Raw genomic sequence first — 24,879 nt, 5'->3', positions numbered from 1 at the left:
TAAAATCTTTCAATAGAAGTCCTAACTAAAACTTCACACTTTTTTATATTTAACTTCTTGATTAATTACATGTTCACAGACAGGGAGACTTTTCATTTCTTTATTAACTTGTTGGGTTTTTGTTGCTATATATTATTTACTAATGCTATATCAATACGTCATTTATGTACTAATGAGAGGAAAGCACAAAAGAAATGCCCAAAACTTTAGGAGCCAAACACTGAAGATGCAGAAACTCGAGAATAATAATCTTGTCCTTTCTGTCTGTCCATCACCAAGTCCTTGTCTGCTCTATAACTTTACAGCTGTTACAGACATCAGTGAAACATGTGTTGTTGTCATAGCATCTTAAGACTCACTGTAGTGTTAACCAAGTACAGGATCATATAAATTCCTAGTTAGAAATAAAGGTCTGTTCTTATGGCCTGCAGGGCCCTTGTGATGATGTCGCTTCTCAAGTACTTCCATTGTTTTCAGATTAACCGAATACTTTTTGTAGTTAAACTAGTGTACCAAGTACTGTAGATAAAACTTTTAAATAAAAGATGACTGTCATTTGTTTCATTTGAATATTTCAGAGAGAATGTCTGGTACTGTATTGATGATTTGATATAGGTTCTACGTACGAAATACCGATATAGCTCATGAGATGTTATCAGCAGGTTAAAAAGTGCAATGTATAATGTATGGTTGTACAGTATTGTAACATATATCTTTAGATATTAATTAACTTACATTTGCTCAATACATAGCATGATCATGTTCACTTGATGTGTACAATCTCCATAAAACATCTTTACAATTTTGTGAGACACAACAGACGAAGATTTCGACGACCCTACCGAGACAACAGCAGTCGTGATGTTCACTTTGAAATTCATCGGACCCCTCCATAAAGATACTCTAGAACGAGTGGACAGCATACTTATATGTTACTCCTTGTCTATGTAACTCTTTTTTTCACTTAAAAACTAAACATTTTATGGAGTATGATCTCTGACCTAATTGCTACTAAATTGCCTAAATATGTTTCATTCATAGTTAAATGGTCAGTTACATAGATTAACTAATGTGTGTGTGTACATGTATTATGTGGGTGTGAAGGATGGATTTTAAATGCAGGAAGAATGAGCAGAATAGAATTGACAAATGACTTGCTTGAGAGCAATGTATGGGGTAAATAGGATGGAGTTTGAGAAATACAGAATAAAGAAGAATACCTGTAGTAGGGAGCAGTGAAATACTAGTACACGTACAGTACACATGGAGGACTAGGGTGAAGGATACACTGGAAGTTATGGCAACAGTGTGTATGAACAGAGCATCGTTTCCAATAAATATGTGCGAATGTTTGCTCGTGACTTGGGCAGCTCCGGATTATTGTGGAAAAACAAATATATATGTTACTGTACTTGGAAATATTTTATATGTAATCAAAATGAAATTTTTAAGAATTGCTAATGTAATTTCTAATGCCAATCGTAATACTTTGTTTATTCCCACTTCACCACTTTTTCCTTCATATAAGACAGTTCATTGGGGCCCTGCAGCCAGGGTGTGAGAATCATAGTAATCAACATGTCTGTGTCCATCTGTTTATTTATCTTTCTCTCTGCTACCAGTTATGTCTGCTCTATATTTTCACAACCATTTAATGTAATTGTAATGAAACATCTTTATATGGTATTTCATAAGTTTACTTATTGTATATTGTCTGCAAAATTCTGGAGTACATTGTCAAAAATCACTCTACTGTACTGTAGGGCCCTTGTGGAAATGTCACTTTTTTGCAAATATTTTTGGGGCACTTAGTGTTCACTTGTTGCATGTGGCAAGCACACCAGATGTGTGCAGACAGATCTTTAACTAACAATGTTTGGGTCACTGGAATTTGTTAAGTGCTGAATGTAGGGAAATACAGACACAAAGCTGATATAACAATACTGTATAAGGAAATGTGATGTATTGAAGTCAGCCATTACTGGCGTGGGCTCTAGTAGATTCAAGATATCAATTAGTAGTAATTTTGTAATTTTCTGGTGTGATAGTTATTGGTACTGAGTGTGTCACGTGAATGGCTCCACACACTCATCCACTCACCCTGCCACCCCTCACTGTGTCACACTGCCTGCTGTATATAAATTTAAGACACTTGAAACATATGCAAATGAAGGTCCAAATCATTTGGAGTCCTCAAGTGGGTATATAAATTTCACATGAAAAATATTTATGAAAATGCATTGAATATTTTTGTCAAGGTTTTATTTTTCTTAGGTGTTATGTCGGAGAAACTAGCTAATTAATATTTCTTGAATTTGCAGGAATGACGGTGATTTGTAGATGAAATGTTTGTAAATGAATATGCAACTTGAATCTTATCAGAATTATGGGTTAAATTATGGATTTTTTTGTTAGTATGGAGGTGCAGTTGTCTCCTGGAACTAAATTTGCTAAACTATTTCATAGTATGGTTGGTACTTGTGGAGTGATTTTTATGTATTTCATTCACATTGTTATCACTTTAGTATTTATTTGGGGATTATTTTGGCACTGCAAAAGTTTTGATTGAAGATAATTGAGAAATACATTTACTAGAATTATGAGAAATTTAATGTTTCATTTCTGAAGAAATATTTGAAACAATTATTTGATATAGTTCTTCTCTTGTATTATGGCTAAAGTGATGTTACTTGTTAATGGCATATTAGTCTAGCTCTTTCTGAATGTAAAGGTCATAAAACTTTTCATTATGGATTTCATAGTTATTAGAATAAAAGCTGTGAACTGGTTAGTACAGTCACCTGCACCTTATACCTGGTACAGTGGCTGATGCATTTTATGAGATGTGGCAGCTTCTTGTTTGTTTACATTGTATTAAAACTCCCAAAATGGCCCCAATGAACATCACAATAGTAGCCAGACTAAGGATGCTAGATAAACATTCTACAGTTGCCACATCTCACATAACGTGCCAGCCACTGTACATATTACCATTGCTTAGTGACACAACAGAGTGATACGGTAACATATGGTTAAAGAGCACGGTGGTTTGCCTTGATCCCGCATATGCTAGTGTTGTATACCATTTAAGCAAGCACCAAGTTATACATTCAGAACCATTGTGTATTCCCTCCCCCGTACTCTCAATGTTTCCTTTACATTTTGCTCTACTCGAGGTATAAGTAATGCACCTCAAGTTAGTCTGAAGAAAAGTATTGAAGCACCAAAATTTCTAAATCATAACAAATATGTATATATTTTTTAGTCTATCAGTTGTTCAGTTCTCACACTACAGAAGTTTACTTTGTGAAAATTGTCTCTAAACATATCATATATTTTGTCTCGGTTATAACACACACACACACACTATTGACTTGTAACACATTTTATGAGACAGCTACTACCAAAAGCACATCTCTGTTCTTTATACTGTACAGCACTGTACATTCATTACTAACTCGCAGACATGAGCTTTGGCTGCCTTAAACACACCTTTTTGTTGTCTCTCTTCGTCATTCTCCACAATACTCTTAAACACTTTATATTCATTGCTGGGGTAATTTCTAAGCTTACCACATTACCACAACTCATACATAACTGCCTTTTGTATAATTATGCTGTACAATATTAACAAAAGCTAGTTCGAACCCAAATCCTACTTTTTTTATTTTAATTTATTATTTACATATGGAAATTCACTAGAAATATATTGTTGGTATTTTTTATGCCAATATAATGTTAGTTTTTGTGAGGAAATGTGCTGGAGTCAGGGGCACATCGTACGTACTAACGTGTCCTCTTGGACATGGATTTTATAATTATACAGTATGACTGTATAATTATCACATATATGCCTGTCTGTGTCTCCCTGAGTGTTGAATGATGGTAACCAGTGGTTTCATTTTTGACAACTTGACAAAGTAAGAAGAAAGACAAAGTTCATAGAAATATATTGATTGCTTCTTGGCTTTTGTTCATCCTATCTCCTAGAAGGTAATCCTAACCTTGTAGAATATAAAGTGAAGGGTTACTGTACTGTACTGGAGCCTGAAGACAGCCGTCATGGATGACTGTGTGGAGAACTGTGATGATTGGAAGAAGGTCCTTGTGGGACATTACTTTTGTTCAAGAAACTGTATTTCCTGTGGCAACAGAACAAGTTTGATTTCAGTTTTCATTCCCACGGATACTTACACAAGGCTTGGGTCAACATGGTGCTGGTTGGGATGTGTACGGTAGCATGTGGCTGTCTTCGTTCATTTTGGTGAAATAAAATTTTATAATATTTTACAATCATTTGTTTTATGTATATAGTGTCAGTATGACTCGCATGATTGCATAAAATTTGTCTATAGATGTATTAATGTGTAGTGATCTTAAAAAGTAAATATATTGTACAGTGTATTGGTCAATTTCAGTCTTATTGGTGTAACAGATAGACAATTTTATGAAGAAGAACAGTCTCAAATACATTTGCTTTAAATTTGGAGAAAAAATGCCAAAAAATATCACAGGGACTTTGTTAGATCAATATACTAGGATTGAATATTGTTATTGTGAAACTTTGTGATTTAATAAGTACTGTACTTTGTCAATGTTATTTTTACTTTACATATTAAGATGTTTTGTTTTTATCTTAGCAATAGTAAGGTATGTAGGCAGGAGGAAGAGAGAGAGTGAGGTGTGGAGAAGGTTGATGCCTGTATTATTAAACAAAGTCTTCTCTTGAAGAGGGTCCTCGTGTTTCAACCCGAGTTTTAAACTAAATGAGTCCTGAGGGACACCGCAGTACAGTGCTTAACGGGGTGGTGTGGCGGTAAAATTAGCTAATTCCAATAAAATTAATTTATAATATTGGAATTTGTTGATTTTACCGCCACACCACCCCGTACTGTACTGCGGTATCCCTCAGGACTCATTTAGTTTAAAACTCGGGTTGAAACACGACGACCCTCTTCAAGGGAAGACTTTGTTTAATAATATGGGTGTGTGACTTTTGGGTAAGAAGAGAGAGAGAGGTGGGTGGCAGGATATAAAGGGGGAAGGAGAAGTAACGAGAGGGTGATGTAGATAGTGGCGGGCAGGGAGAAGAGGATAGGATGAGAAGGGGGGGGGTTAGGACAAGGGAGAAAGATGGGAGGTGAGATAATGAACAGTGGGAGGGAGAGGAGGAGAGATACAGGGTTATAAAGGGAAAGAGGGAGAGCTGTAAGGTGAGAAAGGTACTTAGTGAGGAGAGAGAGAGAGACTACTGTAAGTGAATGAGATTGGAAAAATGTCTTGCATTGTCAAAGTGGATGTGTAGAATGCTGTTGTAGATACTCTTAATATAGTACTGGTTTATGTATAGTTTGTGTTACTCTGTGAGTGCGTGTTTTAGGAGAGGGAGATTGTTTTGAGCCGTGAGAAGCAGTTTATTGTTGAAATTTGTTTTTAATGATGTGATGTGCAAAATATTGATGTGCAATAATGCAGTGTATCACAACTGTTTACATATGATAATGCATCCTTATTTTTTATTAACTCTTTACCTCTGAGGGGCATAACACCTACAGCCTGAGAGATGCCTCACACAAGTCTTATGTAGGTGTTTTTGCCCCCAGCTGCAGGCACAGTCTTAAAGGGTTAATAAAACTAGGTCATCAGAATCCAAAACTCTTCTTTAGTTCCTGTCTTAGTTTTGTATTTTGATTCCCTGACTTTAGGAAAAATATCATGAGTGTTAGGTTCAGTTAAAGAGTTGGTGCTATCGGTTGAACTAGTATTTTTTTATCTACAAAGGAAGAACCTAACCTACCTGGTGAAAATGAGCCATTGTTGACATTTCTGTTCAAAATCCTTTGATGTAAATATTATACCTTTAGTCTCCTTTGTGTCTCTATGTGTAAAGGTCAAGGATTGAATACAAATGCTTTTAAAATCTTACATTGTCTAACTCACTTCATGCTGGAGTCCTAAAGTAAGTGCAATCCTTGCCCTGTGCCAACAACCATAAACTGCATTTCAGCAAAGAAACCAGAAGTCAGCAGCCCCGCCACATCAACAACAGGTATCGGGGACACTGACTACCGCCAGTTCACCTCTCCTCCTAAACGGCCTGCCACCAACGAAAATGTCTCTCCGCCAAAGAAGGACACCATTATTGATGAGTAAGTAATCTTTTGTAATATTTGAGTTATAGTGGCATGTAAATTTTGTTTCTTAAGAAGAATTTACATTACGTGGAAGATGTAACTCGCAAGTTTGAAATATTCAAGTGGATTTTTTTTAATTGCCTGTGCATCTTCTTTTGAGACATACTATTGCAAAACACCTCACAGATAGAGTCTGTCATTTACCTGTAAGATGTGCAGTGCTTGGCAACAGGTTCAGTATCGTAGTAGATACTGTACAGTGTAATAAGTGATAAAGCATGGCGGCCTTCTCACCGGGCTGTATCCTTATGAGTCTGGTGATTGCCTGGAACCATTGAGGCCGATAAAGTAAAAAAATTGCTTGTCCGACAAAAGGAGTTAATGAGCCTCTAGATTATTTTTAGGGATTGGGGGAATAAGGTTGAAACATGTACTCTATATAGATCCTGAATCTTTTGCTTACTGGAAGAATAAGTTCACCTTCAGTCTGTTTTCTTCATTTAAAAAAATCATACAGTATTTGAAGCTTATTTGTTTAACTGTTGGTTTTGTGAAGTCATTCATAAAGTCTCACTGAGGTAATTCCCAGATTTGTATGAATTTATCTGAGTGAGAAAGCTGCAATGTGTATTAAGATAGTACAGTATCCCTAGCACTACATTCATTATGGACAATGCCAGGTTCTTCCTATGAGATGCTGATACTGTTACAATTGTTTCACATGTCTCTTTTTGTCTCCTCAGCCATAAAAGGGAATCCTGCTCTTTGTCTTCCATTAACACCTTTTTTTATATTTTACATATGCATATTTGATAAGCAAATTTAGTGTAATGAAATGTTTCTCCACACTTTTGTAGGAGTCATATATGGAGACAGTACATGAAGGGACTGGTCAAATGAGATGTAATCCTAATGGTATGGTTAGGTTAAGCTTAAGTTTAACTGGTCCCTTACATGAGCCAGCCTCCAGGACAAGGGGGAGAGGTTGAGATAACCGCTACTATTTAATGATATGTAAATTACCTACACCAAAGGGAAATAAAGCTCAGAGTCGGAATAAATCTATGTACAGTGGTCCCTCGTTTAACGAACACAATTCTTTTCAGAAGGTCGTTCATTAACCAAGTTTTTTTTTAACCGATACCATTGTTTCAATGGGATTTTGGGTAATTGGTTCCAGCTCACCGAAAATTACATACAAACTAAAAATAAATGCAGTAAAGTAAACTTGATGATGATGATAGGGAATTAGAATGGGGGTGGAGGAGAAGGGAGAAGAGAAGGCAGTAGGTGGGGAAGTGAAGTCACCCCATGCTTCATGCCGCCATTTCACCCATAAAATTTTAGTTCACTTGGTGTAATTCAAGATTATTTTCTTTAAATCAACACTGCACTGCATTATATATTGTCAATATGTAAAATAAACTTCAAAATGACCAATAATTTGACTGGAAACACAGAAAAAAAGCGTTTATGCTGAAGAGTCTCAAACAAGATGTTCCTTCCTCTGAACCGATAAACAAACTGATGCCAAGCTTGGTGTGTTGAGTGGCTGTTTGGCGCACAAAAAAATAGTTTCCTGTACTTAAATTATGTTCAATAATTGTTAAAATGACTAAAAAAATTAATATAAAACTTTTAAAATTATTGAATAGTACAGTGTTCTTGATATTTACTCAAATGGGAAAAATTCTTAAGGAATTCGTTAACCGAGATTTTTTCGTTAACCGAAGTGAAGAATCTTATGGAAGGTAATTCGTTAACCGAGGGATGACTGTATTGTATTGTGTTGATGGAGTCGGTAGGTATGTAGTTAGGGGGGTAAAACTGTCTGTCACGGCACTTTCTTTTAAATGTTTTGTTCTGGATATTGTATGTCATGTGTTGTAGCAGCTGGCATCTATTGTTGCTTTAAGACATTGACGATAGTACGTTAAATAGAAAGAAAAACTAAAAAAAATTATGTTATTGGTTGACATTATTATTTTTATTCAGTTATGTTATTGTTTTCATATGATTTAAAGTTCTGGGTATGAATAGTTTTATCTTAGGTGTAAAAGATTAAACTCGCAAAGACATAATGTGAATTTGACTGGCAGTACTGTATTAGAGGAATTGAACGCAAACTGTAGTAACAGAAGAGATTTGAAAATATTTTATCTAACTAATGAAGAGTTGTGAATGTACAGTACACTGAAACCTCTATATAACGAACTATGTGGAGAGGAAAGTCTGTTATATAGTGGGTCCGTTAGATGAAACATGGGTATTACTGTACTGTACTTTTGTTCTTCAGTACAGTATTTATTTAATGAAAATATACTGTAGAAATTTAAGCTTTTCGAGGAAATAAACATCATAATACAGTTTTCTGTCTCGTACTGTACTTTATCGGGTAGTTTAAATGTTTTCTCTTAGGATTTTCACATCGCTTAGAAAGTAAATATTTTGATCAACACTCCGAAATACAGTATCAACTACTGTACATCACTTTTAAGAAACAAATGTTTAGTGACTTATTTTATAACTGTACAAAAGTGGACTGTTTTGGGATTATTTTGCAAGTTACTGCACTTACCTGTTTTATTAGAGGAGTGTTTGTGGTGTGTGATACTGCTGCACTAGTCATATGTAATCACCAACATATGTTTTTTGCACCTTTGTTTTACAGGAAACTGACTGAGGGTCAACAAGAGCTTGGGTAAGATGTTAAGAGTGCCTTTGTTGTGGTGGCTGGCTGGGGTATTTGGAAGCTCCGGGGTGGAAGAAAGGCTTTCCGCTGCCGAGGGTTAGGTAGCTTTGGTAAAAGGAAATTAATGTCTCCATTTATGTTCTTGTTGACAATGGAAATATTCTTTGTAGGTTATAGTACCAATTTTAAATGTATGAAATGACTGATTGTGGACAGACAGTTGAGTGAACAGTACTACAGTAGTTGTATCAGTAGAAACTTTTCTTTATTAAAACATTGCTCCACACATAACATAATTATGATCTTTAATATTTTGGAACAATTGTTGTTGGGATGTTGATTGATATAAGAATATTTTTAAGATACTGTATTTGATAGATATTTTAAAAACTGTTACTTGGGAGTCTTCAAATCTCAGTTAAGGACTACAAAGGGAATGTCCATGCTTGTTTCTTACATTTAAATTGGGTTGATATCACATAAACTTGGTGCATTTCACCCTACAGTAAACCCTTATTGTTATCTGAGGCTGTGAATACATTTTATATTGATAACATAAGGACCAAGGTACAGGAGACACAGACACCAAGTGTCCTGTACAGTATATATAGTGTTATAACTTATATAGCTTCAGTTGTACAGTAAAATGGCAAATTAAGCATACGGTAATGAAACTTTTCTAAATAATAATTGAACTGTTTATTAATGTGTCGGTGATAAAGGCTGGTGAACATGTATGGATGGTCTGGCAACCCACACTCCCAACACTCTTACTGCTTCACTGTCTCTGCTGTACAGTATGTATACTGTACGGTATATGTGATGGACTGAGTAAAGTAAAATGTAAATGCATGCACAGAAAGTCTGATTGCAATTGTATAAAAAAACAAAAATTCAAATGTCAAACAATGGGCCAACCAGTCGTTTACCACTCATTCCCTGTATAGTGTATTTAGTCCATTAATATTGGGTTTCATTGTAATACAGTAACACCTGTAGTGTACTACTTATAATTTAGTGTAGATTAATTAAGTTGTCCAGTAATTAATGATCGGAAATACAAGCATTGAGGACAGTTACACAAGTTTTTGATGTGTAATCTCTGTGGATGCAGTGACCCATTTAAAAATATATTTTTTTTTGTACTGTATGTTGTTTTTATTGGTGTGAAATAATAAGGGTTTATTGTAATAATTATTCCTTGCTAGGATTTAGACTTACTGTACAGGTTGAAAGGAATCTGCATGATTAGCTTCTACACCTCTAAAACAGCTCTTCTCTAAAGGCTTCTATCTGTTCTAATTTCCTCTTGATACTCTATTTAGTAAATTCCATTTGGCTAACCCATGCAAATGTGGAAAATTGCTCATACATTTTTAATGGTGTTGATTTAATAAATTCCATATTTATGGCAAGCTGTTTAGCAACATATTTGGGTTATTTGGCAAGTGACTTTGTTTGGTTATACCTACCAGAACATCCCATGAAACCTGCCTTAGAAAAAGACTAGTCTTGATTCTGAGGCAGCAACATTGTCCTGATGCATCAGTGTAAATTACTGTGTAAGCAGCTGCTCACTCAGTCAAACTAGGGTTTGAGTTTTGGCCCTCGTCCAGTGGCTGCTTTGAAAGCCAATGAGCCAACCTTGAATTAAAATATCTGACATGAACCTCTCAGTTCAGAACTTGGGTTAAGAAACATTTTAATTACCTCATGTTGTTGACCTTCATTTGTTACTCTGCTTTTATGCATCCTTTTAGGCTGTACTGTGGCTGATATGTCATCTTGTTTATTCACTGTGTTGGTCCTAATGTTGTCTGTACAGTATGTATGACCCTAATGGATTCCTGATAGTATGTCAGGTGCAAGGCAGACATTCCCCAGGTATATATATGCTTAATTGCTTATCCATGTACAGTATAATGGCTCTACCAGTTCATGTTTTATCAACCTCTTGTTGGGAAGTAGATTGTTGGTCCTTTTCTAATGTATTTAACCCCCTTGTGTACAGGCTCCGTTCTGAGCCGAATAAAATAGTCTGATGTAAGTCAAATAAAATATTAAAAGTTGTGTCCCCTTGATGAAGGGGTTAAATTCATACTAAGGGGGTAATATTGCCCTTAACATATTGGCTAATGGTTTTTGCCCCATTTTCTAGAAAATGTGTGATCCCTTTGTTTTAGTTGAAAACAAAGCAGTGGGACTGTCAGCTGCATGATGATTTCAACCTCATATTGTCATTGGTTTTGTAATTTCACTGATTTTGTCTTATTAAACTCACTCTTGGTATGGGTTGCTACAAGAAAATAGATACTATAAAGTATTTCCTCTCTAAATACTTGTCAGGTCCTGTAAATAGTTCTGGATGTTTCCCTGTGGACTTTGCTTTCAAAGCAACCACCAGATTAAGGCTGGAGCTTGCTGCGTACACCTTGGTTTGATTGGGCAACTAGCTATATGAGATAGCCCTTTACACTGATCAGACAGGACAACATCCCTGTCTCAGAACATGGGTAACTGCATGGACAAGTCAAGCTGTGCTAATGGTTCACCTGTTTTTTCCACACAGCCACTAAATGGGATTTCATATTCCAATCCTCTCTCTCTCTTCTGTAAAGTAGAATCTCATTAATTAAGTTTACCTTTTCGTAGATGAACGTACAATAAAGCCATTTGATAGAGTTGCTATGAAGTTCAGTGATTTATTGCTTAATTATCAATTGTGGTGGTGGTGGTGGTGGTTAGAGTGAGGCACTGAGGGACTTTGTGGGTGATCGAATTTGTGGAGGTACAAGCTGAGATAATTGGTGCAAGAAAAAACAACACCTCTACAACCAGTGAGGTGCTGATAAATGTAATAGACCCAAATTACCATTTTTGTGTGTATGAGTATACAGTAACTTGTGCCATTTTACAGACTGTTCAGCAAGAAGGACGTGGACTACCGCCAACTCTTGCCTCGTCCTGGGCTTCTACCCACCCCAGGACTCCCAGCGGCATTTAAGATGATGGACCAAGATGACCGTAACCCTGGCAGTCTGGATCACTCGTCTCGTGATCCTCTAGCACCTCTTAGCACTTCAGATCAAGATGCCAATATTTCTCATCCTAAAGGAGTGTTGGGTCCTCCAGGCATTGATAGTCCAGCTGTGTGCCCCATTGACCCCCGCTCAAGGAAACATAGCTTTAACAGCCCTCATGCTGCATCTTGGGAGAAGTTCAGGGAGAAGAACCCAGAGTTTAAAGAATACCAGAGACAGGCCAGCATGTCAGGTGAGTGTCCTAGAGTTAGGACTTAAATACTGTACAGTCATCCCTTACAAATGCCAGCCTCTGCAATACTGAATTTGCATGTGAACAATTTACTTTTTAGTACCAAAAATTTGCGAATGTTAAAGATGGTTCACTCAGGATCGATTTTGTTGCAGAGGCCGACAGAAGTTTCAACGTAGACGAGGAGGATCAAGATATGCCTTTCTGTGAGAGCCATAGTGGACCCCCAATCCGAGGACGCAGCTTTAGAAGTAGAGGGTACGAAGACTCCAGTGATGCAGCACAGGGAAGACACAGGGGTAAGTTTCTGAGTGTGAAATGATGTTTTATGTTTTACATATTTGAAGGATGATGAAGTTTGAAAGTTCAGAATAAAAAAAAATTAAAAAGCCTTTTAGTTTGTTAAGTATGTTAAACTAGGATATAGTAGTACATTTACTTGTCAATAAGAAAGTTGAAATTTTGCTTTCACTTAACAGATGGGAGGCGGCTATGGGGTGAAGAAGAAGAAGATGGTGTTAGGTTTCAAGGGCGGAGTAAAGCTGCACAGGAAAACTTTAAGGTGCGTTCCAATGTTCTGAGAATTCTTGACCTAAAAATCCATTTGTTTTGAAATTCCACAACTGACTCCATTTGTCCTGGCACAAAATTTTTCACTTATATGATCATCCAAAACTGGCCACACGTACAGTACTGTAAGTCCGTATTTATTGTTTATTACATGTATTAATATTTATTTTTGGAGAGTTCCCTTCATAATTGTTTTTATTTTAATTTATTCAAGTTCCCTGATGAGATATATCTCATTTTATATACAGTATTAAAGTTTCCTTCAAAATTGTTTGGTGTTTTGTCATTGTGTTAATGTAGACCTGCAGTGTCTCATTGTCAGTAAGATGGACTTATGAGAAACAAAGCTCAAGTAGGGAAGAAATGGAGGGAGAGAGGAGTACAGGGTGGAATTAAAGAATATATTACTGTAAAAAAATGTCTTCCACAATTTGTTAGTTTTGCATTTCTAAAGGGTGAATTCGTTGACTCAAAGTTTTTCACAATTTATCAATACATAGTTGTTAGTTCGATTATTGAGGGCAGATATTTCTTGTAAACAGATGATACTGAAGCAGGCCCTGGAGCAGAGGGATCGTGGTGAGATCAGTGAGAATCAGTACCAGAACATGGCCAACAAGCTCCGGCTACTAACAGAACAAGAACAGATCAGGGAGGCACGGGAGAGGGAGAGACTTCACCCCAGAAGTTCGTCACAGTCACATTTTTCAGGTAAGTCGGCTGCATTGCTAACTTGTTACCTTGTGTGAAATAATTTGTGCCTCCTAAGCCTTTGAGTGCGAGGTGGAATTTGATTGTGTTGATTATATAGACATTGTTCTATCCAGGACATTTATCTGCTTGTTGGGCAAAACTTACTGTGATGTAGAATGAGGGTGTTCTTCCTTTGGCATGAACTGTGTTTTTTTTCTAATGTTATGAGAATGAAGTGAAAGGATACATTAGGAAGCATTTTGATGTAGAAGTAATAGTATGATAGTCTGTGCTGGGGAATAGCATTCATGAGGGAAGTGCTGAACTGTACAGGAGAATGTTTGGAGAAACAGGTTAAGTTTGATGTTCATGATTTTATTACTTCTGAATAATTTAAACCATTATGTGAGTGATTTCATATTTTGGGCCAGGATTCACATTCTGTAGTTATGTTATCTTTCAACAGGAAATGGAAGCTGGTCAAGTGGAGGTGATAGCCCAGCTTCTGTGTCAAGTAGTGGACCACCACCAGGTGCAGGCTGCATTGGTCCAGGTGTCTCTGGTCTAAGCCCTAGTAATATTCCTAGCCTGGGGCGAGGACGAGGCAGTCGCGATGGCCACTTACCCTTCACTACGGGATCAAGGGGTGGCCGGGGTACTTTCATGGGGCCTACTGTCTCTCCTGCAGCACGAGGCATGGGAAGAGCTGGTAGAGGAGGACCTGGAATAGAAGATGATGGATGGGGAAGAGGAGGGATAAGAGGAAGAGGCAGAAGGGGAAGAGGCGGACACCAACAAGATGACCGTAGTTGGCCTGTGAGAGAATCAGTACTGGAGGATGAGTGGACAGGTGAACCAGATCTACCTTATGTGGCTGAAGAGACTTTGAAGGCCGTAGCTCGAGATGCTGAAACTAGAACCATTGATATTGACGGTATACCTCGGGAGATACGTACATATGGAGAAAATGCTATTATTCTCCTGGATTGGAATGACCCTCGTATTCTGACTTTTGGAGATGGACATTGCAATATTGTCTTTGATGAAGGAAAGTTTGTTTTACCAATGAGAATAAGGGAAGATTACAAGGAATTCTCAATTGCTGGAGAGACTCATCATGTCAAACTTGGAGTACCTACACAAGAGTTAATGCTAGATGGTAGAGGCTATCAGTGTTTCTTTGGTGGCAAGCCCATAACTGTTCACTTGGCTGGGCAACCTCGTACTGTCAGCCTGGACGGCAAGCCCCCAAATGTAAATATAGGTCCTGTAGCTAACAGAGAATTTCTTGCTGGTAAAATCCAGCTTGTTATAAATGCAAAAAAAGTAGTCAATCTCTTTTTGGATGCCAAGCCACAGCGTTTCTTCATTGATGGCAAACCTTTTGTCATTCAGTTTATTGATGCTCTCAGGGCTGTAACCATAAACAATATCAGATTTCCAGTTGAGTTTGGAGGACTACCTCTCAGCATCAGTGTGCGTGGTTACAGGCGTTTCCTGCGATTCACATCATTGCCCCCGGGTGTTGTTCCAGGACAAGTAGCCATTCGAGGGATGGAGAGTGAGAATCAAAAGCTATCAAGCTTGCCAGGTAGTCCAGCACAAGACAAGGTTGTAGAAACTGGAATGAAACCTAACAGAGGATCACCTTCTCTGGAGATGTCTCATAAACCTCCAGTTGGGTACCCTCAGGACAAATCCTCAAACAAAGGAGTCTCACATCCTTCAATGGGAATATCAGCTGCACCAGAAGGAATTTTTGTGCCTCTCCAAGGACCTCCTTCAAAGATACCAACATCACAGAGCCTTCCACAAGGAATACCACCACAAAGACCTATAATGACGGGTCCTCCACCACAGGGTCCACCACCACAAGGACCTCCACCACAAGGACCTCCACCACAGGGTCCTCCACCTCATGGGCCTCTACATCAGGGCTCTCTCCCTACAGGCCCACCACCACAAGTTCCTTCATCACATACTCCTCTGCTGTCTCAGGCTCCACCTACAGTACCTCTACCAGCAGGGATGATAACAGTAACGAGTATGGTCACCCAGCTGCCCCCACAATCAATGCTGACAACTTCTCTACCTGTTACACTTCCCAACATGAGTCATCCTCCTCCCAGTGCCATCCCAGGCTCCTACATGACCAGTCAGTTACCACCATCTTTGATAAAACCCTCGCAGCCACCTCCACCTGTGCAACTTGACCTTAACGCTCTCTTGGAGAACTTGACGCGTACTGGCCTCATCGATGCCAAGGCTCAAGATAAATCAAAGAATAAAAAGGATGAAATTGAGAAGAAAAAGGAAGAGGAAGAGGAAGAAAAGGAGAGAGAAAGGGACGAATTAATTTCGTTTGAATTTATGTTCAACTCCGAAAATCTCCGAAGGTAAGTGTTGGATTAATTCCTTCATTACCTTGTATTAAATTAGAGTAATGGAGGTAGATATATTGTAGAATATTATAAAAATTAAGGAATAGGTGAGTAGATAGACTGGGAAGCAGTGGGGTTGAGATTGCTATTTTTAAACAAAATATGGGATACTCTCTTGAGTATTATAATTTGACAGTTATTTTTAATTGTATGAATACTGTACACAGTTTTATGATCAGATTTATAAACATTTAAAATACCCAGTTCATGCTGCAGACAAGTGGAAAAAGTTTATTTGAAATAACTAGCAGAGTCTGTAGTGTTTATTTAGACTTAGAATGTAACAGTCACCCCACCCAGGCATAAGGAATTAACCACATATGTACTGGGTCCCCATTGCTGAATAAAATCATGTAGCACTAGCCAAATAAAATGGTAAAAGTGGCATCAACATCATTACCTGATGAAAATCATAATTTTTTGTGCATTATTTTGCAGGCGAAGGAAATGGCTCATTGAATCTATATACCGAGGGATGCAGTGTTCATCATGTGGGCTACGTTATCCTCCTGAACAAACCCTCCAGTACTCCCATCATCTGGACTGGCATTTCCGACAGAACAGACGTCAACAAGAGTCAACCAAGAAAGCAAACACTCGCAAGTTCTACTTTTCCACCCAAGATTGGTTACAGTATGAGGAAATTGAAGATGTTGAAGAGAGAGGTAAGTCCTGATGTAAATTTCTAATCAAGAAAGACATAGGGGCAATTCTATCTTGTGAGGGTTACTTTGAATAATGTAATGCTAAAATATACATTTTTTCCATTATTGAGCAAGATCATTCTCAGAAATAGAAAGTATACTTATACCTGATGTACATTTTATTTTAACAGTGCCGAGTATGTTTGAAAATGAGGGCCTTGATGAAGCCATTGAGGCCGAAGAATCTGAAGAACCGAGTGTAGCTGTTTCTTCAGAGGCAAACTTGGGGGTGTGTCCCACTTGCCATGACACCTTTTCCCAATTCTTCCATCAGGAGACAGAAGAGTGGAGATTCCATAATGCTATCCAAATTGATGGGATCAACTACCACCCAGCTTGTCACCAGGATATGCTAAGAGTAAGTAGAAGTATGGATAGAAATTATAAAAGAAAACACTGTACTGTACCCTTATGTTTAGGATGGGTTTGTTGTGCATAGAGACCCGTGTAGCCCCTACTTCTCTCTGTCTGGAAGCTGAGTTTACCTTGGAGCTGCAGTTACCTGCCAGGCTGGCAACATGCTTCTCTGGTGGGGAGATAAGGGGTTAAGACAGGAGGTTCATTGTGCCCTCACTAAATCACTTGGCTTGTCATCTTTGGCATTGGATAGTTGGCAGTCTTCTTGGTCCTTGGATTACCTGTGTTTACTTTGACACCAACCTTTAGGAATAGATATAAGAGAGAGGAATTCCCTTTGATGAACTCTGGGCTCTGGTGGGTGGGGATGGGAGTAAGAAGTGATGGAGTTAGTAGTTATTGGCATATTATATCACATCAACAACACTGTAGGCAAGGGAATGGTAGCCTCACTCTCTGTACCATTATTACCCAGAAGAAACAAGACTAAATGACTCAAGTGTTTGAGGGTTGGAGGATGTAATAATGGTGAGAAGTAGAGAGCGATTCAGGAAATTCTGAATATGAACCTGAATGTCTTGGCTCTTGGGTGAAACGGTTGAAGGACTAAGAGGAAATTGCTGAAGAGAAGTGAGGCATAAAGTAATTTCTGTTGTACTTAACCTTCTCATTTTCAGTGGTTATAAAAACATCCACCAGCTTATAGAGAATACTTGTATAGTACATTTAGAGGAGCACGCAATGAGTAGCTCAGCAACGTTTGCCTTGACTTGTCGTGGCACCAATAGATGATCACTGCACTATTAATGTCATAGCAAATTAAGATATAGAATTCACCTACAAATGCAAGTTCGTACAGTACAGTACTGGCTGAAATATTTCCGAAATTGTACAAAGGCCACCCTTCAGATCCAGAAGGGAGCACATCAAAAACTGTAGAGGAAGATAGTATAGTATGCCTCAATTTTAAGATTTTGTGTGTGTCGCCACTAAGAGGAAATAATGTGTATCGGTTGATAGACAACCATAATTGTAGTTTGCAGCAAAATGCATAACATTAAATTTGGAACAGTAAGATTTAGCTGCCTTTTACCTATTTACTGTATGTCTAGAGAAAAGATCACCAAGTGGTACTACCTCTGTGTAAAGGTAACAGAGCGAGTGAGAATGACGGAGTGTGCCGAGGTGTATACAGTAAGGATATAGGTGGAGGTAGGCAGCACAATTCACATGTTGGGAGAGAAAAAGTTAGCTTGTTAAGTTCATTTTATTTATCATTGTTTTTTTTTTTTGTACACATTCACCTTTTCATTATTAAGAATATAATAAAGCTAAGAGCATCACTAAATCTAAATTTTATACTGTACTTATATGTCTGATTTCTCTTGCATTTGGATCCTAATCAAAAACAGAAGGTAAGAAATTTTGTTTTCTAAACTTTGTTTACTTCATTTATTTCCTCTGCACAGTAGAGCTAAACACTTGGCCATTATTTATTTATTGTAATAGACTAATACATTCACTTACTTGGCATGTGGATGGAGTTGTACCTTTCTCTGTGTATTATTCATGTATGTAGTATGTCTGTTACACAAAAAAAATATTGCCAGTATCTTAGAAAATAATTGAAGCGACTTTTCAAAAGCAAGTTATGTTTTTGGCTAATTATTGTGTATTTTGTCTCTTCATATAGGCTGAGGCAGCTGAGAAGGAAAAGGAAGAAAAGGAAAAACAAGAGAAAGAAGAAGAAGAGAAGAGTAAGCTGGAGAAAGAGGAGGAAGAAGAGAAGAGTAAGCTGGAGAAAGAGGAGGAAGAAGAGAAAGGAGAAGAGATGCCAGTGGAGGAAGAAGGAAATAAAGAAGAAGAAAAAGAGGGAGGGAAGGAGGATGAACAAGAGGGAGAAAAGGCCGATAAAGATAAACAGAAGGCTGTGGACGGAGACTCGGAAGAAACTCCAATGGATTCCCAAACTTCAGGTGAGCCTCTTTTTTTTTTTTTTTCCTAAGCAATTATATTTACATAACAAAATGGAAGATGAGTGATTGTATCACATGCAAGGAGCTGAATTTTTATTTATTCAAGTATCCCTCAGAACAAGTATGTAATATCAGGTTACATTTGAGTGTCAGTATCCAATTTTTTTTTAAATATTGAGAGAACTGTATATCAGTTTCATGATTCAGTTAACTGGAAGCCAATTTTCCTAATACAACTCTTTCTTTTGTCTCACACGTGAACTCTAGTATTTTTTATTTTTTATTTATTTTTTTAATTATCCTGGCTCTCTACTATTCATTGTGATTTACTTAGCATTATTATAGAAAACGAAGTATGTAGATATACAAATAGACTAAATATTTTTAATTTGTGCCATAATTCTAGTGACAGAGAAGGTGGATGCAGTGTCACAAGAGATGCAGCTGCCTGTTCAGATCAAGGAGGAACCAATGGACGTTGAAGAAATTGACCTCGACTGCGTAACTTCATCGGTAAGAGCAGAGGAATGTGTGGCCTGGGACTTCTGAGGAGAAGCCTGGGATGTGTCATGGTGTTTGCCATGACAATGACTTACAGACATGAGGATTTAGCCATTTTTGGTGAATTTAGATATGAAACCAAGATTAGGATACATATAGAGAATTTTTATTGGATATATTCTTTGGTATTTGCATTACAGATGGATAGATATTATTTTAATTTTGCTTTGTTAAGTCTGAATATTAGTTGCATATTGTGACCCTGTATGATTTTAAGTAAATGAGGATGCCAGCTTTAATTTTTGTCAACATCTTGTCACCTTAAGACTCCTGTTATCCATCATCATTACAGTTCTTTATTTTGTTTCCTCTACTTTGGTGCTTCATCCATTACCTTTGTCGCTTCCCTGTTTCCAAACCCCTTATCATTCATTTAGTTTTGTTGTGCACATGATTACTTATTTCCCATTTTGTCAGTCAACCTATTGAGCATATCCTTCCCTGTTCTCCTGCAGTCTCTCCCAGAGGGTATGATGATCAAGCAGGAAGTGAAGAAGGAACCCCCCGAATCCAACGAAGATGATATCCTTTCCAGATCACCCGAGGAGGACGATGATATCGACGCGTTGCTCTCCGAGGTTAATAGACAGAGAATTAACTTGCACTGGAATAGATATGGTGATCCTGGAAGATCACAATTTTTTGGGATACAAATGGTTTTGTTGGACATGATCCATTTTTCATGTCCCCCCAACACCCTCTTCAGTTTTGAGTATGGGCATGAGCTTATCCTTGTATCCTCAAGACTGAAAAGGCTAGTGGGCATTAAAATTGTATTGATGTGATGTAAATTTGTCTTTTTATATGAGTTTGATATTTACAATCAGGGGATAGAGTGGTCCTATTGGTCATGATCTGGGGTGAGATATATTAGTTGGCTATGAACTATTAATGAAACAGGAACTTCAGTGTCATGGTCTAGAGCTGAGGTTCTGTTGTTGTCACTGTTGATGATGTGATGTTTGTTGTTGTCACTGATGAGGATAAAATGATTGTTGTTGTCACTGATGAGGATAAAATGATTGTTGTTGTCACTGATGAAGATAAAATGATTGTTGTTGTCACTGAAGATGTTAATTGTTGTTGTTTCTGAAGTTGATGAACTAAGGGCTGTGTTATTGATCTTCATAATGTAGAAATGGGTGGTGGCAGTGACTTTAGTGTTGGAAGAGTTGAGAATGATGTCAAGTAATAGCCACAGGATTCGTGTGATACTGGATTGTGTAGAATAACGTGAAAAGTGTTAAATGGAAACTTTTTATGTGAGAAATTCCACACTGAAGTTACAGTTACTCAGACTAGTTATATTAGATGGGTTAAACTGGTTAAAGTAAGTTCAATTTAATATTTCCTCTCTAAATACTCACCAAGTGTGTTGTAGGCAGTGTAAATAAATCGTCAGCCATTCTACCAAGCACTGCCAGGCAGGCACCCAGTCAACTCAACTTTTTCTTTATTTGTTTGATACAATTTTCTTGAATCTGAAGTATTGAAAACTTAAATGATTTGTAACTTTCTTCTCTTAGTTATAAATTTCTGTGGTTTCTATACCAGACTGTTATTTCTTGTAGTTGTTCATCAACAGATAGTTTGACGACATTAATGATGGTTGAAAGTGATCCCTGTAGTGTCCCAGCTTTAAGCTTTTTATTACTTCCACTTTTTTTTCATGAGTTACGATCAAAACAGGAAATTATTGGTACAGAGATAAGTAATCACAATAATTATGGTTAGCACTTTAAAAAAAGTCCATTTGTAGAAATTCAGAACACTTTATACTTTTAGTTTTACAGTATTTGATTTATGTTCTTACACAAGTAGGTAAATACAGTATCACATACACAAGTATTTCTACAGTCTTTTGAAACAGTATAATACTTTCATCTTTAAAAAAAATCACTTGTAAACCAAATGTTGCCTGAATAAGGTTTATATCTTTAAATTTTCTGTTTTCAGAGTAATGATGATCACATGTGGGAGACACCAATAGTCTCGGTCAACGCAGCAGAAACAGACATTGCCAGCTCTATCGATGGAAACACGGAGCTCTCCGCCCCGGACACGACCCGTACGAAATCGTCCATGACAAAGATTAAGTTAAATATGTCCAAACCAACTCTTAATAATAACAATGAAAACAATAATGAAAAGAAGAAAAATGGTAAGATATATTTTAGAGTTGCTCTTATAGTTTGATAACCTTCAAATTAATGCTATATGATGGCATTTTTTGCCTCGGTGTGAATTAATCAAACTGTCTGTCTGTCTGTAGACATAAATTTTTGTAAGTAGTGTACTGTATATGTTCTTTTGTGTTCAATTAATTTTTTATGACACTTGGTAGGAATGAGCCAGGTAAGATCTTGATTGGGACTGTATTTTAGTCGTCATTGATACTGTTTGACCTTTCTCATAGACATCAATTTGACTTTTCGTGTTATACAGGTATTCCTCGTATGGCGCTAATTTGGTTTAGCAATAAAATAAATTTACACCCTTTCTCGCTTAAAGTTAGATCAAAATTCAGTTTAGCACTAACTGTGCATTTCTTCTTTGCTCAAACTTAACCCTTAAGCCCCAGGTTAGGGTGCTGCTGGCAATAACCCCTCCCCCCGTGCGGGGTTAAATCGAGGAAAAATCAACTTTTCCAAATATAATAATAAAAAAATGGCGAAAAAATAGGCGGACGTTCTGGAACGTCACCTGGGGCCTAAGGGTTAAAAGCACATTTTCCAACTTTTAGGGTACCAGGTATTACTCAGGTGGGTGAATTTGGGGTAGGGAGTGTGTGTGAGGTGAAGGTTCTCCTATCTGTTAACTTTGGCATAAACTGTAGGTGTGCAGTGTCTCCTCTTAGCATACATACTGTACAGTACTGTCCAAGTGTGTTGTACAATATCTTTGCTCTGTTAATATGCAGATTGTTTTTGTGTTTTAATCTGCTTCTCTTTATGGGAAACATTAGTTCATTGTTTTATGCCAATTTTTTATCGCCTGCTTCAAGCTGACCGCAATGGGTATGATATGATGTAAATGGTTAAAAAAAGTGCTTCAATACTACTTGTGAAAGACAGATTCTGGTTGAAATTTGGTGAAAGGGATGAGAATTGCTATATCAACTTTCTCTGAGCAAGGAGTTAAATGTCCTACCTATTAGTCAAGAGCTATAATGTTGAACTCGACAGTACTTCCTCTGCTGCCTGGTTCAATGAAAATGTGGGGAGTAAGCTGCTATCCAGCACATTAATGCCTTGATGAGAAAACTCATCACATTTATCAAAAACCACCAAATCTTGACTAGACTGACATGCTCTTCGAAAGATTAAAATAAAACTTATGCATAAATCCTATTATGACATGAGTAGATTGTCATGTGCACTCTGTATACTCACCCCCTTCAGTACAGTAATCCTTTTATACTTCTGAGGTATAATATTTACATTATAACATGGTCTTAAAAATAGTACAGCTAACAAGGACATACAGCTCATTAGGGCAAGGTGGTGCTAGTTTTCCTATTAACCAAACTGGCATAAAGAATTGTTTATGCAAAGGATTCAAATACAGGTGTAGATTTCAAGTAAATTAGTTAAGGTCAATTTAATACAAAAATAGTAAATATATATATATGTGATAATAATTTTTTTACAAATAAATACTGAAATTATATTTATTTTTCAGATAACTGCATACTTAATTCCAATAACATCGAGGAAGAAATTGGAGAATTTGTACCGCCGCCATTCACTGTAGACTATGACCTTAAACCAGGTTTCAAAGGTGTTGAACTAACTGAACAACCCATGGAAGGTCGAGGTGTAGAAATATCCGGTCTCTGCTCAATTATGTAAACGCCATTGTTAAGTTTACTGGTATTGATAAATATGCTTGAGTTATGGTCATCATCATACACAGTCTGTTACCTGATTAACCCCCCCGGGGCTCCCTCCTAACCTACGTGGTGCCACTCACTAAACACTGTTCAGAAAAGATCTCATAAAGAAAGTAAAGGATGTGTTTGAGGTGTAATATGCTCTGTGCATGATATAATGACTTTTTCCAGGTGATGGGCATTTTCATGGAGATTCTCATTGTTTTCTTGCCCTTGAGTTTACTGAATTTGACTTGACCACTGAATAGATTCTGTATCTAGGTCATATACCGGTAGCTATCACATGTCTATTTGTTCTTCAGTTTAGTAAAAAAAAAATTATTTCTACTTGGTATGTAAGTGACATAATCTAGTTATGAGCATTTTTTACCAAAATCAAGTTGATCATATTCTTGTCACAAAAAACACCTCATCTCTCTATCTTGAGTCACAGTCTACAACTGCAAGTGCTAGAGCAGATTCCACTCTTGTTGCAAGACATCAGGAGAAAATATTACTCTATCTTCATTGATGAATTCCTTGAAAATTATTATGCCAGCTTTTGATATCTACTGCTGGAGTTCAATCCTACATCTGTAGTGTTCTCATTCTCAAGAATATTTACTTTGGAAAGGAATTGTCATGATTCATCTCACAAACACGCCAGAAAATTGCATTAACCATTAGTTATTTTAACACCGTGACATTGTTATAGATGCATTATCCTCCAAACTTAAGAAACTAAGTTGAATGCATTACATGTAAATATTGTATGGTGATTATTTTCATTGGTATTGACTAATTACCTAATATGCAAGAGTGAACTATTGATGCTCAATTCACAGTACTTGTGTCTACTCAGATGGCATATATTTTTCCCAAGTCCTACAATGGGGTGATGCAAATAGATATGGTGGTGGTTCTGTTTCCACTGTGTTGAAGGAAGTGCCTCTACTGAAAAAATCATCAACCTCTTTTGTAGTGGAAATATGTGCCTCATATGACAGTTTTTAGGTGAAAGATAGATGGATGAAAATTTATCTTAAAACTCTTTGTGGATGTAAATTATAATTATTCTTAACTGAATGTGGTAACATGTTCGTTTATATGATACTGGCTGTGCATAGTGTTGATGTTTCATCATTTTTTCAAATATGTGAATGTTTGTAATATTTATGTTATCTTAAAAAGATTGAAATCTAGTCTTATGTTATTTGTTGTATCTTTTTTTTTGTTAAATTCAGTTTTAAATGTGCCATTGTGAGATTCATAACAAAGTTATGAAAGAATTTTCACAGAAAAAGCTACTTGGGATTTGCAGCTTAAAAATTTGAGAGCATAATGTCTTATAAGAAGCCAGTAGTATGTGGTAAAGAGGAATCCTTAACAGAGTTGACTTTTGGCACTAAACAAGAACTTATAATGGTTACTATCATTGTATCGTGATATATTGAAGCAAGAACCAGCCATACCTTGTGGCTGACTAAGGTGGAGTGCTGTGTGAAGGCTCAATTGTTGTGAATATAGTTTTAGGATTTTTATATATATATAGTTTTGTACATTTGTAAATTCATTGTAAAATAAATGATATTTTCTTAAGTTTCTTT

At 37.0% G+C, this 24,879-nt stretch overlaps 1 protein-coding gene across 1 annotated transcript in view; it reads left to right on the top strand.

The window, feature by feature from the left end:
• Positions 1–24,871, top strand: part of LOC121860829 — a 52,350-nt gene extending 27,479 nt beyond the window's left edge. The window contains exons 8-22 of the mRNA XM_042358216.1: positions 6,008–6,149; positions 8,806–8,835; positions 11,744–12,099; positions 12,255–12,398; positions 12,579–12,661; positions 13,212–13,380; positions 13,829–15,758; positions 16,242–16,468; positions 16,639–16,865; positions 18,558–18,611; positions 18,645–18,840; positions 19,247–19,353; positions 19,857–19,979; positions 21,358–21,562; positions 23,083–24,871. Coding sequence (XP_042214150.1) covers positions 6,008–6,149; positions 8,806–8,835; positions 11,744–12,099; positions 12,255–12,398; positions 12,579–12,661; positions 13,212–13,380; positions 13,829–15,758; positions 16,242–16,468; positions 16,639–16,865; positions 18,558–18,611; positions 18,645–18,840; positions 19,247–19,353; positions 19,857–19,979; positions 21,358–21,562; positions 23,083–23,252 — 4,163 coding nt within the window. The 3' untranslated portion in view covers positions 23,253–24,871. The remainder of the gene's footprint in view (positions 1–6,007; positions 6,150–8,805; positions 8,836–11,743; positions 12,100–12,254; positions 12,399–12,578; positions 12,662–13,211; positions 13,381–13,828; positions 15,759–16,241; positions 16,469–16,638; positions 16,866–18,557; positions 18,612–18,644; positions 18,841–19,246; positions 19,354–19,856; positions 19,980–21,357; positions 21,563–23,082) is intronic.
• The last annotated feature ends 8 nt before the right edge of the window (positions 24,872–24,879 follow it).

The sequence above is a fragment of the Homarus americanus genome, unplaced genomic scaffold, assembly GCF_018991925.1.
Source record: "Homarus americanus isolate GMGI-L3 unplaced genomic scaffold, GMGI_Hamer_2.0 scaffold23617, whole genome shotgun sequence".
In the NCBI taxonomy this organism is placed as follows: domain Eukaryota; kingdom Metazoa; phylum Arthropoda; class Malacostraca; order Decapoda; family Nephropidae; genus Homarus; species Homarus americanus.
This window is presented reverse-complemented; position numbering and strand designations above follow the sequence as displayed.